Consider the following 17,320-nt stretch of genomic DNA (forward strand, 5'->3'; position numbering starts at 1 on the left):
TCCCTTTGAGCCTTTTAAGTCGTTAGAAAGATGTGAAAAATTAGTATTTCATTAAAGTTTTAAAGACACTTTAATATAATTTGAGTCTCTTCTCACTCCTTTTTTACTTCACTTCTATCTCCAGCTTTTTCCTCAAATAAAAATAAACAGCAAATATAAACGGTGGTGTTATCTCTCTCTCTCTGAATATATATGAATGAGGTTTGGGTGATGTCGCGGGTCATAAACTCCTTTCGGCCAATTTCTCTCATTTTGTGAATTTTCTTACATTTATTGATTAAATATTTTATTTTCAAACTCAAAATATATATGGTTCATTATTATTAGTATAAGTGAAACCAATCATACATTGCCACTTAGATTAAAAAAATTTGGGGACATTTTTGGATGCCTAGCATTTTTATGTAAAAAATGTGGGAAAGATTGTGCAGAATGTGGGAACTGAATATTTAATCATTAAAAACCAGATAAGGAATGAGTTAGTCTATTTATAAGGAATGGAAAGTGGATTCTAAATTTATGCGATGACTAGGACTACACCTGCATGAGTAGATTTTTATAGCATATTTCTCAAAATTATAATTTAGTTTTTACAATCTCATACTAAACATCACACTCCTAATTCGGAAGGAATGCTCCATTTCGGCTTATACTCGTTTTCTTATCAAATTTCATCACAACAAGTTTGTACTTGTTTAATTCCTTTTCAAAACTATCTTCTTATATGTATTATTTTCATTTATGTTTACTCATTCCATTCCATTCCATTCCATTGTCGCCAACCAATCACAGGATGAGTATTTTCTGAGATGTTAGTCTTACTTCCATTTCACAAAAATAGCCATGAAAATATCAAAGACCTCACACTTTGATTTACCGACAGTTTGTTTCGAGAGCTACTTAGAAACAATTAACTAACTTAAACCCATATTAGGCCATGATTAACATAACAACCTAATATGTGTTTGCATATATGTCCCAGTTCATATACATATAAAGAGACTGAAAGTTGTTTCTGTTACATGTATATTGAAATAAGACAGTGATGGGAAAAGTAATGAACATAGTGAACAGCTTGAAGCCCGCCTTGTTCATGATCATGGTACAGACCACTTTCGCGGTAGTCAATGTGTTCTATAAGTTGGCTGCCGATGATGGAATGAACCTGAGCGTTTTGATTGCTTATCGTTTCATTTTTGCCGCTGCTTTCATGCTTCCCCTGGCCTTCTTCGTCGAAAGGTTTGATTATAGTGTATATATTAAACTCGTAAAACGGATGATCTTGTTATATGAATATTTTGATTTTGAACTTGGTAAAAATATGTGAAAGAAAATTCATAGAGAATTTGTGCCGATTTGGCTAACACAAATTATGACTTTTTTGAATAAAAAGCCGGTTTCTACTTTTCTTAATCTGTTTGTGTGAAAAGCCAGAAACACTTATAAAAAGTTGAGAATGCTATCTTTTATTTCAGGAGTTTTATTTTTTTTTTCAAAATAGTATAATCACTTATAAGTCTTAATTCATTTCTCACTTTTAGTCCACTTTTTTACCTTAAACAAGAAGCACTTTTTTAAGTTTAACCAAACAGCCCTAAATTATTTATCGAGGTTTAATTGTAATGTAAGATATTTGTAATCAACACAAGTCTTTTATTTTTCTGATCAATAGGAATAAAAGGACGAAACTGACAGGGACAATAATTTCTCAAGCATTTCTTTGTGGATTGTTGGGGTAAGCTTCGTGTGCACTTATATATTTTGCTTTGATCACCACCTCAGCCGGTCTGCAGTCACGAGTTTACAGAGAACTGATTAGATTCAAATACTACTGGCCTCGCGATGATATTTAACTTGAAGTGTAGATGGAGTATATCAAGTTTAAATGATTATGTGTTGATCAATTTGTTGCAATCTTCATGTGTATAAATTAAATTCAGAGGATCGCTAGCGCAGAATATGTATTTGCAGGGCTTGGCCTTGACCTCAGCCACGTTTGCAACCGCCACAATGAATCTCATTCCTGCCATGACTTTCGTCTTGGCAATCAGCTTCAGGCACGTGCTTTATCTCCGTGCATATCTCTCTCTATGTATACGTTTTTACATACCAATGAGATACTAATGTGGTGGCGATTGGCGAAGACAGAAATTATGTGTCACGTTTTTTATTCCCTCCTCGTTTGTAATTTGTACAGCCCTCGTGCCTTACTACTCATTGCTGAACTTATATGCATATTTTTAGGTTGGAGAAGTTGGATTGGGGAAAAGCAGCAGGCAAAGCAAAAGTTATAGGAACATTTCTAGGTGTGACTGGAGCCATGCTGCTCACATTCTACAAAGGCCCAAATATTACTATTTGGAAACCTGATATTGACCTTTTACAAAATAGTCGACGCCATCAGGGCGGAGACGTGGCAGCACCCCACCTCGTTCAAATATTTGGTGCTTTCTTGGCTATATCCGGGAGTCTCTGTAACGCAGCCTGGTTGATTCTTCAGGTATGTAACTGAAGTGTTAATTTTCTGTAGAGAGAATATGAACAAAATATACAGTGACGGAACCAGAATTGCAAATCAGCCGGGGATGAACTAGTCTATAATTTCAACTTTTCAGTCCCAACAAAATATATACAGTATTAAATAAGGGCTAATTCATATACTTTTATAAAAAGATTGATGCCCTGTTTCTGTGGAGCAGGCAAAGATGCAAGAACAGTACCCTTGTCCGTACTCCATGACCGCCTTAATGAATATAATGGCTGCGGTTCAAGCCACAGTATACGCCCTCGTTATGGAAAGAGACTGGACTCAGTGGCACTTGGGATGGAATATCAGGCTCCTCACGACGATTTACTCGGTTAAATAAACATTTTAATCTTCAATGAGCATAAATTAATTCAATTTACATTAATTTTTACCATATGTGATTAATTCCGCTGATTGTACTTGAATTTATAGGGAATAATAGCGTCAGGATTGATATTTACGGTACTGGCATGGTGTGTGAAAAAGAGAGGTCCTATATTTGTATCAGCTTTCAGCCCTTTTATGCTTCTGGTAGTTGTCATTGCTGGTTTTCTGGTATTGGATGAGAACTTACGTCTCGGGAGGTACGTATGATCAAAAATGGACATGTAATTTGAGACGGAGGGAGTAAACAATAAGGATCACATGTTTGTGTATTTTCTCAACAGCTTGCTTGGAGCAGTGACGATAGTTTGTGGCTTATATGTTGTGCTCTGGGGAAAGGAGAAGCAAATGAAAGAGAAAATTATACCATAAGTGAGAAATTTGCTGAATGTAATTTCATGTACAATGCAACTTTTCATGAAAGCATCTATATTTCAGTTAACTGTTACATCATACAAAACGGAGCGGCTATAAAAGTGTGTTCGATCAGGACTTGAGCAACTATTCTTGAAGCTTTTTCTTATTTATACAATAATATAAAATACTTTAATATTTAAGTCTCCTTCTGAAATTTTAGCTGGTATTATTAGAAATATTAACTATATTAATATGTCATTATATAAAAATTACCAAGTACTCCATCTGTCCCTCTCATTTCTTTACAATTTTTTTACATTGCTCGACACACATTTTAAGGTGCATATAAAACATAGATGTGTAACTTATTTTTAAGAAAATTCTTTTTTGTATAACAATATAAATATTAAACTTTTGTTTAGAAGAAAAAAAGTTCAAAATAATTTATCAAACTACATTTTATTAGAGTATTAGAATGTGTGCCGAGCCCCCGTCCCCCAATGTAAACAGATGAGGGTGACGGAGGAAGTATATAATTATTTTTATATAAATGAAGTGATTTCATTCTTAGTGAGAAGCAAATTGTATAAGGCTACGGATGCTACTTAATGAAGCATTTTTTTCACAATCACAATAATCCAACTTGCATTACCAGATTATAGCTTTGAATTGAATTTTTTTTTTTTTTTTGTCATAAGACTTTCATGTCATTGAATTGTATCGAAATACAATACTGAAGGAATCGGAGAGCTTTTTCATACATGAAAAACTTTCATCGAACCAAAAAACATGTCGAAAAGCCCCACAAAATTAGATAAAAATTTTGAAGCTTGAAAAAAACACTCGAAAGAGGAGCAAAATCCGCGCAACTAAGAAGAAAGGAAAACCTTCATTCAAAAAAGTCTACTGGCTAACCAAATGTCATGCAGAGATGGCCCCGAAAATTTAGCCAATAAAACTTTAATGACTGAAAAGAAAACCCGGATGAAAGACAAAAGTCCGCGGAAAGGAAGAAACTAAAAAGGGAGAGAAAAAAAGGAGGAAAGAAAGAAAGAATCAAGCATGAAAGATTATGCCAAGCACCGAAACAAAGTCATCAAAAATGACACAATCGTTAATAAAACGACAAAAAAAATCGCAATACACGATCAAAAAGCCATCGACTATGGCACTCCCCCGAAAGGGGCACAATAATAAAATCAAAGAAACAACAAGTCTTATAAATCTAGTTATAAAATGAATCATAAAAATCAAAAACTAAATATATAACCAATTACAAAGGACATATAAGACAAAAATATTTAAAACTACTAAAACAAAAGATTTCGAACTCATACCATTGTCGTGGGGTCAATTCACACTATCCTTACCTTATCGAATATAAATATATGTAATCACTGCTATGGCTAAGATTGAATCGCAATCGCTTTACCTGTCATTGACTAATCTTAACTGATTTATCACCAAATCAAAATCTTGAAAATCGAGTAGATTTAAAATCTTGGAATGGATCCGGTATGGATTATTATTGAGAAAGCGAGAACAAATCACGAGAAATAAACTGATTCGGAGTTTTTCATCGGTGAAAATCGATGAAATCTCCGACGACGGATGGAAAAAAAAGGGAGAGAGGAGGCTTTGATGACATAACTTTTGTTGTATTTTTATAGGCTTTGAATTGAAACTTGAAACTAAAAGTTTGTCCAGTTAATGCCGGAAATTTTGATTATGCTAAGTTATATTAGAATCAACATGATTATTCACGTACAAAAATTAAAATACAAATTAAGTACTAAAATCTTACACATATGATAGAGTCTCGAGGTCTTTCGGTGGCAGCTTCGGGTCGTCAACCTCACTCTTAATACAACCCAAGAAAAGTTCAAACTCGCAATCTACAACAACTAAAATTATAATATAACTTGCGCTTCTTAGTGTTATGAATCCTTTATCTGACTAGCCATGTTGTTGTTCAAGTTTCCCACTCTACCCACATCTATTCAATCTTTCCTTAACTATCCATCTTTTGCCCTGTACGCTTGAAAATGTTTATAAAGCCTGGCCCACAACCTATTCTATACATTTTTTTCTGACAAACAAATGATATTAATAAAAATCACTCATCGGAATTCAGCCGGGACAAACCCCCGAACTGTGAACTACAATCTGATTGTGAAACAAAGAACGAGCTACACAAATAGCCGTTTTGTTTTCAGATCGCTTAACACATAGAATATTTAAATTCTTTGATCTAAAAACTAATACAATGAAATATCGAGCAATCCAACCTACATCACCTATGAAAATGGTAGCATCACAATTGACCTTCATATAAGCATCATCTGTAGCCCAACGTTCAGAACTATCAGTTGTATTAACTGATATTGGAGCAACAAGGACTCCCAAAATATGAACAAATTTTTGTTGTGAAAGGTGAGTTTTTGCGATATCCACCGTCATCCCGGAATCGATGCAAGTCTTACGGATCACCCAAGATACCGTATGAATCCTTTTTAGAGAAATCTCCGACAATGATACGAAAACAAAACACAAAACATAACATACTAACATCCCAAAAATATGGGCATGGCCTTGATTCAAGGTACTCAACAAGATCTCACAGATCTTGGTTTATTGAAAAACTGAAATACATAATAGAGGATCGGAGAGCGAAAATGATTAATCGATGAAGGGATGACGATTTAGAAGATGGAGAAGTGGTGGCTAGATGCGGGAGTCGACTCTCAAAACAGGGGAGACAGAGAGAAAACCCTAATCTTATTCTATACATTAAACATGTTGCGTTGTACATATGTACGGACAAAATAATACATACTCCCTCCGTCCCAGCCAATTTTTTACGTTTGGTTTGGGCACGGAGGTTAAGGGGCTGGTATTGTATCATGATTTTTAATGACTTTTATTGACTTTTAAAATCTTGGTGTATTCAATTAAGACTTTTAAATACTCCTTAAAAGTAAAGAGGTATTGTATTAGGATTTTTAAAAAGTCTTTCAAAGTTTGAGGTATTGAATTACAACTTTTAAAGAGTTATTAAAAGTCAGTTGTTATTCAATATATCAATGACTTCGGTGGAAAAATATAATTGATAGACTTTTAATGACTTTCTATAGAAAATTGCATATATTTTTTCAGAAAATTGTCAGGCCATTCCTGAAAAGATTTGACATGACTTTTTCTTCCCTCAATTAACCGGTCGCTCCAACCTAGGGTTCAACCTCTGCGAAAAGTCTCCCCAATTCATCCTCTGTGAAAAAGGTTCCTTTTCTTCTCTATTATGATTCTCTATTATCATTATGTGTTTTTAGATATATATAGATCTACTTGCTTCAGCTAATAATAATATGTATATGTTATTTTTTTTTTTTTCTGCATATACACATATATGTATCAATATGCACAGAAAAATGGGCGATGCATGTCAAGAGAACGACAATCCGAAAGGAAAAACTGCTGGGTATAAGACTTGGACAATTGAGGAAAGTAATGAGTTGCAGATCAAAATTGCAGGCTGCTAAAACATTTTGTGAGATTGTCCCATGACGATTACGGTAGCTGCTTATCTCATGTCCGGGGACCATAGCTGGAATATGAGTGCCATCAATTGCTCCTATGCAATCCTGGAATAGTTTAAAATATAAACATATAATCACATCTACGAGTAATAATGATATCACCCAATAAGAAAAGAAATAAAAATATACTTACTTTAAAATAAGGAAAAAACCTTGTACTTTCTCTGATTTTTTCCGGGGTTGAAGAACCAGGTTTAACCATAAAATCCACCGCAATTTTATTCAAAACTTTCAGAATTTTGTTGAAATTTTGACTAGTACTAAAATGTGAGCGGTTGAATGTTTCACCAACATGAGAATATCGAGAATTCTGACCAACAACAAGTAGAAAAGTTGCAAGCATCTCCTCAATACATATAAATCTTGTATCTTTCAAAAGTGTTTTTTCTCTAATAATCTTCGATAGCTTAAGAAAAACTTGCGGATACATCCTATAAAGTTTTCGAAAGTGTTCAGGATCCTCATTTAAAACACCATGAATATATTCATATCCTCTTGAATTGACAGGTCGCCTAGTTAGTGAACGTGGGATGCTTTGATTAGACAAGGTTACCGTGTGCTTATTGAGCACACGGAGCACTTCTTCATGTACGGTCAACAAAGTTTTTAAAATTTCCTGTCGTTGTTCTTTCCTTTCTTCCTCTTCAGCCATCTCTTTTTCTTCCTCTTCTTGGTTTTCCATATCCATATTTATGTTCATTTTAATAAGTAACTTTGGTGAGGGTAGCTGATCTTCTACAAATTAATAAAGCTATATCAAAAAACACAAAGTGAAATAAAAAACACATAAGATATTATAGTAATGGAAGGGCTGCAAAACAGAGAGTGATTATATAAACATAGCATGATAACAATAGTGGTTACTGATATAGCTCTTATAACTCTGCATCATTATTAAATATGAAGAGTGAAAAACACATAATTCTCGAACCCTAAAATCCGTAAATTTATGGTATCAAAAGTGAATACAAAAATCTGATACAAGGTCACAATTAACATTTATGTTTATAAATATGATTCAGTAAACAGTATTACAGTATTATTGTATATATAATACAACAATAATACCTTGTACTCGATTTTGTAGTCACCAGATTTGTGAACATACACCCAACTTGGGTATAGCAGAAGATCGAGAGGGTATAGCAAAAGATCGAGAGGGTTTCAGATAGGCTATTTATGATTTTAGAAAAAGTCTATTAAAGTATTTAAAAGTCATGAATTTGTAAAAAAAAGTCTGTTAAAGTTTTTAAAAGTCATTATCTCGGGAGTCATGAATTGTTTTTGGAATCTTTAAGAAGTCAACGAGAGTCATTAAAAGTCTATAAAATCCATCAAAGTCATCCTCCCAAAATTTGTCATTAAAAGTCATGATACAATACCAGCCCCTAAGAAATATGTATAAAGTAGTGGAAAAAAGGAAGAAAAGTGGGAGAAGTGGTGGGACCCGTCAATTTTTAATGAATAAAAGAGAGATAGTGGAGTAAAAGTAGTGTGAAAAGGGAGGAAAAGTAGTGTGAAAATGGAGGAAAATTTGGGAAGTGGTGGGACCCATTGACTATTTTTGGTAAGTTTTGGAATGTAAAGAATTGGATGGGACATCCCAAAAAGGAAACTGTAAAGAACCTGGTGGGACGGAGGGAGTACCGTATAATATCTAAATTTTTGAAAATAATGTATAACTTTGCAGTGCATTGTCTACTCAAATTTTAATACTGAATTGTCAATTCAACTGTTTGACTCATTTATCAATTCAAGTATTCACACTTTATGTCTTGTCAAATTTGCTAAATTATGATCTAGTTGCTCGGCTATATATAACTTGCAATATGAGGTGAAATATACCAAGCTGATCAGGTTCGTTTTTCTTAGCATTTTTTGAATTCATATATTTTAGTGTGTTATTATAATTATCTTACTATATTGCAGATGGAGAATTCTATCAATGATGATATAATGAGATCGAATCTTATCTATAATTTGAGTAGAGACGATGAATTTAGTCCTTTACATGATTCATAAATTGAAACAGATTATGAGGATATTGAAGATGATGGTGATTTTGATTCGACAAATATTGATAGTGATGAAGAAGAGGAAGAATATGTTCCTACTGCACCATGGTTTACAGAGGAAACCACTTCTAACAAGTTTGCTAATAGTTCAGGTGCTTCTTCTAACTTAAACCCTCTTACTGATGACTTGTTTGTTGTTCAATGTTTTGTAGATAAGCAAACTGCTATAAATGCAATACAAACAAGTCATATAAGAAATTCGAGAAACTATCGTGTTTCCAAGAGCGATGCAACAAAATATGAGACGAAATGTGTCGTCGACGAATGTCAATGGAAAATGCACGTTATAAAACGAAAGGCAAGTGGTTATTTTGAAATAACAAAACTGCATGCCGAACATACTTGTCTTTTGAAAACTGTCTGCCGGACATACTTATCATGTTCAAGAAGGCATGGATTGGCAAGCAAAAGGCAATATCAGATGTGTATGGAGATTGGACAACTTCTTATTTTAAACTTTCTAGATTTTTTAGTGCTTTGATGCATTATAATCCAGGGTACGGTTACATTAATTGAAGCCGATGTTCTAAATTATAACGCATCAGTGCGTAAGCGTGTGTGTGGGCATTTAAACCCATCATAGATGGGTGGCAACATGCTCGACCAGTTATAAGCATTGATGGTACATTTTTAAAAGGAGGATACAATGGAAAGTTGTTGATTGCTATGGGATTTGATTCAAATAATCAACAGTACCCACTTGCTTATGCTCTAGTTAATGAAGAAACAACAATCACTTGGTCTTGGTTCTTATACCACCTTCGAATATATGTGTGCCAAGACAGAAAAGGTATATGCATAATTTCAGATCGTCATGTTGAAATTATTGAAGCAATGAAAATGGAACAAAATGGATTCACCGGTGATAAATATTTACACAGATTTTGTATTTTACATGTTCGTAGCAAATTTAGTTCACATTTTCCTAGTTCTCATTTGAAGATGCTATGTTGGTTGGCTGAAAACACTTCTCAATTGAGAAAATTTGAAGCAGCTATGAACAAGATAAAAGAGCTTAATCCTGATGCTGAGAAATGGTTACGAAATATTCCATTGGAGATGTGGATTATATCTCACGACGGAGGATATCGCTATGGTCAGGCGACTACAAATATGACTGAAAGTTTTAACGGACTCTTAAGATCAGCTCGTTTTGTTCCGATCACATCAATGATTGAGTATATCTATTATCGTTTTGTGAAGTTGGTTGTAGAAAGGCGCACTGAAACATTGAATGACCCGCAAAATGGACATACATATTGTAAAAAATCGAGGGAGCTGTTTGAAAAAATAGAAGAGGAGGCTTCAGCCCACAAGGTTGTCCCATATAATGAACAAAGAGGGGTCTTTGAGGTTATCACTGCACGTTATCGAACAACGAATGGATATTGGAAAGGTGAAAACAAACATACACTAAATTTGTTTCAAGGTTTCTGTTCTTGTGGAAAATGGGGTCGGTATCACTCTCCATGTTCACATATAGTTGCTGCTTGTTTGGTATGTAATCTCGATTGGAAGCAATACATCGAAGGTTATCACAGCCTGACAATATTGTACGAAATGTGAAAGTACGAATTTTATCCAATGACAAATCAAGCGTATTGGACGTTTCCACTAGCATACAATTGGGAGATGTATGGTACTCTTATTGCTGAAAAAATCTGAGAAAGAAGAGGAAGAAACGTGGACAGAGAGGCCAAAGTCAACGTATTCGAACGGAAATGGATAACTCTCAAAGGGTTAAAACTTGTGGGAGATGCGGTCAAGAAGATCACATAAGACGCAGTCGCTGTTGCCCACAACATGGACAATAATTTTAAAATAATTATGTTGTTGTATTTTAATTATCAATTTCAATTTTACTTAAAAGTTGCTTTCATGTAATATTTATAATTATTGGATAATTAAGTTTAATATTGGATTTTCATTTATTTACATGTTCAAATAAATAATAGTTAATAATTTATAATTATTATAATCAATTAAGTAAAAGTAGAATCAATTTAAGAAAAATAAAAAACTTAGGTGACCTATATGTAAAATCTACATGTGTATGTTTTTTTTTGATTCGACACTTTTGTATGCACAACTTGTGAGTGGGGTCCATTTAACCATTTGGGTAGATTGAGAAAAGAGAACTGAAAATGAGGCAATCAGGGAAGGAATTCTAGTGTTATAAAGTGCAAGTCATGTCAATATGTCATCATCTATGGATTACATAAACATAAAAATGATCAATAAGATTGATTCATAAAACAACAACATGTTACCTCACATGGATTACTGTGAATCCGTTCTGACTATTATACTTATGTTTAGCGTTCTGAGTAGTGAAATTCTAACTCCAAAATGAACCCTAGTTACTCCAGCAAAATTCGTGAAGTCATTCATATTTGTCTCCTAATATTTAAAATTAAACTAATAAATGAATTTTGATTAAAAAAATAAATAAAAACAAAATGACTACCTACATAAATATAGATCAAAACACTAATATAGTTGTCACTCTCCAAAATTACAAAACTAAAACTTAACTCATGAAATAAAATTAGCTAATCGGAATTTAAATTTAATACCACTCACTAATTGAACCACCTCTATATCACCACCGCGCTTGTCATAATCACTAATGATAATTCTAACAGAAAAGAATATGAGTATACAGAACAACATATGCAACTAATTATATAATATACGTTTAATTTTACCTATACAATCCTCTCATTCTCGGACAATCAGAACATACAAAACAACAAAATATGATACAAAACAACTCATAACAATGATAGAATTAAGCACACAATTATGACTAATCAACAAAATAAGTATGAACCACAACATCAATTAAAACACAATATTTTATACAGTGATTTTAACAAATATTCACACAAATATGTAATTTTGTATTTTAACGGGAGTACATTTTTTTGAAAGTATCTTTGTAGATCTTCTCACCTCAATCAAATTACTTAATCCCAGATATCAATGTTGTCGTGAGATGTGCGATCTCCTTTTCCGTCATCAAGACTTTCTCTCCTTTTTTTTGGATTAATTTATCGATGATGTTTGTGTTGACTTTGGTGATTTCCTCATTGGTAATTTACCAGTGCGGATACAATATAGATTTTTCACATTTAACTCTTCACTTCGATCAATGTCCCTTCTAATACATATAACACTTGTCATTTCTTTCTATACCTTTTCTCCCTCTCTCTTTCCCCTTCTCTCTCTCCCTCTCTCACTCACGATCTCTCTCTCTCCTCTATGTGTCCAATTTTTTTTTTTTGCTAATTGATTACACACGCACACGTGGGGAGTCGAACTCTCGACCTCTCGCAAAAGGTACAAGAGCTCTACCACCACACCAACACCTTGTTGGCTATGTGTCCAATTTTCATTAACCAGTTTATTAATTAGTGAACGAAAAATATCAATTTTCATTAATTTCATTCATTTTAATGAATAATATTCTTGAAAGCACATATTACGGCCACTTAGCATAATTGGTATCTAAAGAACTGTAATTTCATACTAAATGAATGGCTAATCATTTTTAAAAATTAAAAAGACTATTAAACACATGAAATCGTCATTAAGACAAATAACCGGTCAAAATAATGTTGACCAACTAATATTTTTATTTTAAAAATATCATTTGTTCTATGATTATAATTTTATAATTGTAGAAAATTATTCTGTTAAAAATGTTTTAACGGTCGTTAAATCTGCAGAAGGCCTTCCACCGAGAACCGGTTTTGTGAAGCATTTTATATGAACCAAATACCCTTAGATTGCGGCCTGAGTCACCAGTACAAACGTCTACACGTTTGTAACCCATGTCAATTGAGACAAACTGCTCTGCAACTTTTTTAGACGCAATTAAACATACTTCCGTTTCCCTGAGTAGTATACATTGAGGGACGACGGCACGGACTTTAATGCTCCTGTAAATTGTAGTTGTACAATTTATTTTTAAAATTTTGCTTTTTTAAATTAAAGTTTGGATGTTATATTTTTATATAGAAAAAGAAAATCACAAAAATAAGTTAAAGAACTATATTTTATAAGAGCATTGAAATGCGTGTAGAGCAATTAAAAAGAAACGTATAAAATTAAATGGGACAGAAGGAATATATAATAAATGAAAACAGAACTCCAGAGTGGTAAGAGTATTAAACAAAGAGACATAAATAGATTTATAACCGAAATCATCCATAAATAAATACAATTAAACACCAACACATGCAAGGAATGCCTTGTAATTAGAGCCGGCCAAACGGGCGGGCCGTGCCGGTTCGGGCCGGTTCAGACGGGTTCCGAACCGTCAGCTGTGGAACCGTAACCGGCCCGTCAACACTGACGGTTCGTGCCGTGCCGTGCCGTGCTGAAGAAAGTGGAAGTCATAACCGTGTTATACGGTTTACACGGGTTCTGCGGTTCGGGCCGAACAATCCGGGCTGGCGGTTCGCGGTTCTTGACCGCGGTTCAACAGAGTGTGTAAATTGTATGTGTTTGCTTGTCTAGTTGTCTGTCTTGTCTAGTTTATTTAGTGTTGTTTTGTTTATTTGTTTTTAGTTTATTTAGTTTAGTTTAGTTTTTTATTTTTAGTTTTATAGTAACAAGTTTAATTTCATTAATTCTTAAATTTAAAAAATTCGATAATAAAATTGTTTTATATGATATTAGTTTTGGAAATTAGTTTTGTCAAGTATTAATATGAAATTAATTATCAAATTGTAAACTAATAAATAATTACCTAAATTTAAAAACTTAGCCGAAATAAAATCAACTAAATTATTTTTTTAAAAGAAAATTACTTAAGTTTAAAAACTTAACCCAAAGAAAATTGACTAAATTATTTTTTTTAAAGAAAATTACCTAAATTCAAAAACTAAAATGAAATGAAATTAAGTAAATTACTTTTGTAGTTAACGAAATAAACTGAACAAACTAAACAAAAACTAAAAGAAATAAAAGAAAAACTAACGTATTAAAACCCATGTGCAAAAAACAGAAAGCAAAGAAGTGTAATTATATGGACATTCAGCGGTTCCACGGTTTGAAACCGCGGTTCCAACCGGGCCGGTTCCGCGGGTTCCCGCGGTTTCGGGCCGGTTACGGTCCGGTTCCCCATTTCTCAACCCGGATTCGGCACGTGTTCAGTATCGGTTCGTGCCGGTTTCGAACCGGCCCGTGTTTAGACGGTTCCGGGCGGTTGAAAATACGGTTCGGGGCGTGCCGGTTCAATCGGTTCGGCCCGTTTGGCCACCTCTACTTGTAATTAGGAACCATAACTTCAACAGTCAATTTTATAAAACAATCCTTAAATACAACTACAAAACGACAGAGTACTGAACAAGAAATGTAATAAAATAAATTACTCCCTCCGTCTCAATTTATAGGTCCAGTTTGGAAAAAAAATTTGTCCCAAAATATTTGTCCCTCTCTTCTTTCAATACAAATTTATCTACATATTAATTGTGATTTTTTTGAAACTCAACATTATTTTCATTTCTCAATGCACTAAATCCCTATATTTAGTGTGATTTTTTTGAAACTCAACAATATTCTCACTTATCAATGCACTAATTAATGATACATGAGATAAGATTCTATCTAAACCAACTTTTTTCTTATGTGTGTTTATTCCAAAATGGACCTATAAATTGAGATGGAGGGAGTATACAATACATACATCAAAACATTACTCCATGTGACAACAATCACTATATCTCTCAATACATTTTACATATCTTATTCAGGAAGCATAGATTTCTTGCAAACAAGGGGTGGTCTGGTCTCTCTCTAGGGTTTCATTTTATTCCTTTCTTGGGTTGCATAAAGGTACAATCTTTTTATTTTTATTTCAATTTTTTTTTGCTATATAATTTCTGGGTTATGGGGCATTGTTGTTTTTAGATCTTCTGTGTTTAATTTGGGTATGGCATATTGAAAGATTGGTGCTTTTTGTTATTGTTTGTGTGGGTTTGCATTTTCTTGAATTGGGTTGTTAAGTTCTTGAATTTTGTCATTTTGGGTTGGCCAATTTATTGAATTATATGGGTTGAGCTGTTTATTTGATTGGAATTGATATTTGGTTGTGTTTTGAGAGTTCTTTTTGGGGTAATGTGTAGAAAATTGAGTGGGTGTTTGGTTGGTGAATCTTGCAGCATTTTGAAGGCCTTTTGGTTTTGATTGTGTGTATTGAATTTGAGGTCTAGGGGTATAGATGATTATGTGAATTGTATAGGTCATGTTTGTTGTTTTGTTTTTAAGGGTTGATCATTTCTGAAATGAATGGTATTATCTGATGTTGATTTTTTTAAAATGTGTTCTTGACTTGGTAGGCAGTATTATGTTGATTGTGAAGAAGGCTTTATTGGTTTGACAATGCCGGATATTCGTGGTCTTCCAAGGCCGTTTGCTGCATTTCGGCGTTCTATATTGGGTGTTGTGCAGGATCAGGTGCATTCTATTGAAACAAATCATGAATCAGTTACACAAAATGTAGAGTGTGAATCATTTCAAAAGCAAGTCTCTGAGCGCTTTACTGAGCTGCTAGCTACACATCCTGCTGAATATGAATTTCTTTCTCTTACATGGGTGAGTAAGCTATTGGATGCTTTTGTTGATTGCCAGGAGGAGTTTAAGGGTATATTGTGTAATAATAAGGCACATCTTGTAAAACCACCTGTAGAAAAGATGGTTTCAGATTACTTTGAGAGGAGCATTAAGGCACTTGACATATGCAATGCAACTCGTGATGGTATTGAGAAGATTCGGTTGTGGCAGAAGCATTTGGATGTGGTTCTCAGTGCCTTTGGTTCTCGAGAGCGGATGATTACTGAAGGTTCATTCCGTCGAGCGAGAAAAGCTTTGATGGATTTGGCACTTGTGATGCTGGAGGACAAGGATTCCGGGTGTTCTTTCTCGCAAAGGAATAGATCATTTGGACGCAAAATTAAGGGTAAGGATCTCCACTCTTGTCCATCAGGGCATTCTAAATCTTTGTCCTGGAGTGTATCTCATTCTTGGTCAGCAACAAAGCAGCTACAATTAATGGCTACCAGTTTAGCTCCTCCGCGTCCTAATGAGATTGCAGCAACTAATGGCCTCGCTATTCCCGTGTTTACAATGAGCTTTGTGCTCATGCTTGTCTTGTGGGCTCTAGTTGCTGCACTCCCTTGTCAAGATCGAAGCCTCCAGACTCACTTTTCTATTCCTAGGCAATTCACATGGTACACTCCATTTAACTTACTACATTCTCAGATTATGGATGAATCTAAAAGGGAAGATCGACGCAATTCTGTAGGATTACTAAAGGAGATTAGCCAGCTTGAGAATAGTGTGCGTCATGTCACCGACTTGGTAGATTATGCTAGTTTTCCTCTGACAGATGAACAAAAGGAAGAAGCAAAACAGGGTGTCGAAGAGTTAAAGGTTATTTGTGAAATTTGTAAGAATGGAATGGATCCACTGGACCGTCAATTGAGGGAAGTGTTCCGTAAAATTATGAGCTGTCGAGCTGAGGGTCTTGAACTACTGGGGAGGACAAACTAGCCTTACTAGATTAAATTTTGATTAAGAAATAAGAATTACAAGAATTTCAATATATGTTGCTATCATCTAGACCGTTGTAGCTGCCTTAAAGTATGGTCTCAGGTTCTCATACCAGGAGCACCATTTGTGTTTCACAAATATACAGTATGTAAAGAACAGTGTTTAGTTTGAATTATCCGAAAGGATGGTTTAATTGTCAAATTAATTTAGCATGTCTACCTTCCTGCAATGTTTGGCACATGTTTCTTTCTTTTATGTTGTGCATAACTTTTATCTCTAATCGTTCGCAACCATCATCGGATGTTTCTTGTTACCTCACTATTTGTACGTACTGCTTAGAATACGGATAATATGGTGGGTGTGGGTGTGTTAGTGTACCCAAGATGATAGCTGTTTCCCAGTAGCACTATTTAGCTTGTGACTTGATGCTTTAAAGTTTAAGGTGATTATATCTTCAATGTGATCTATCGGAAGTTAGTTGAGCTTATTGTGATACTTAGTTGAAAAATTATCTTGTTTTAATGTCTTCAGATTTGTCTTCTTGTCATCATAGCCGAGAACCTGCTTGCATTTTATATTTTATTATGAATGTTTGTTACGACATTGCAAATTAGTCTAATGCAAGTCTTGGTAAACAACATTGCAAATATTGTAACAGAGAAAGAGCTCAATGTACAGAGGGGCACGAGGCTAGTGAACAAATAGGTGGCAGAGTGCTTATGGACTTGCCTTATCAGAAGACCTTAGTTTAACTATTAGCACTTGCAAGTTCTCAACATATAGGCAATGCTAATCGGCTTCTTCACATCTCTGCTTGAGAA

General features: G+C 34.2%; 2 protein-coding genes across 3 annotated transcripts; both read left to right on the forward strand.

The window, feature by feature from the left end:
• Nucleotides 1-1,001: 1,001 nt before the first annotated feature.
• On the forward strand, nt 1,002-3,461 carry LOC108202274 (WAT1-related protein At1g68170). The gene is made up of 7 exons (XM_017370664.2): nt 1,002-1,239; nt 1,673-1,735; nt 1,941-2,057; nt 2,245-2,500; nt 2,700-2,858; nt 2,960-3,111; nt 3,196-3,461. Exons 1-7 carry the CDS (start codon nt 1,046-1,048, stop codon nt 3,281-3,283), a joined length of 1,029 nt encoding a protein of 342 aa, XP_017226153.1. The 5' UTR covers nt 1,002-1,045; the 3' UTR covers nt 3,284-3,461.
• An 11,163-nt stretch (nt 3,462-14,624) lies between these two features.
• Nucleotides 14,625-16,728, forward strand: LOC108200639 (protein BYPASS1-LIKE-like). 2 transcript variants are annotated; one of them, XM_017368859.2, is made up of 2 exons: nt 14,625-14,783; nt 15,287-16,728. In XM_017368859.2, exon 2 carries the CDS (start codon nt 15,330-15,332, stop codon nt 16,497-16,499), a length of 1,170 nt encoding a protein of 389 aa, XP_017224348.1. In that variant the 5' UTR covers nt 14,625-14,783; nt 15,287-15,329; the 3' UTR covers nt 16,500-16,728. The 2 variants fall into 2 exon arrangements, with proteins under 2 accessions (XP_017224348.1, XP_063941031.1); XM_064084961.1 differs by having other exon boundaries at nt 14,637-14,783; nt 15,291-16,728.
• The last annotated feature ends 592 nt before the right edge of the window (nt 16,729-17,320 follow it).

This window comes from Daucus carota, chromosome 9 (assembly GCF_001625215.2).
Source record: "Daucus carota subsp. sativus chromosome 9, DH1 v3.0, whole genome shotgun sequence".
Taxonomy (NCBI): Eukaryota; Viridiplantae; Streptophyta; class Magnoliopsida; order Apiales; family Apiaceae; genus Daucus; species Daucus carota.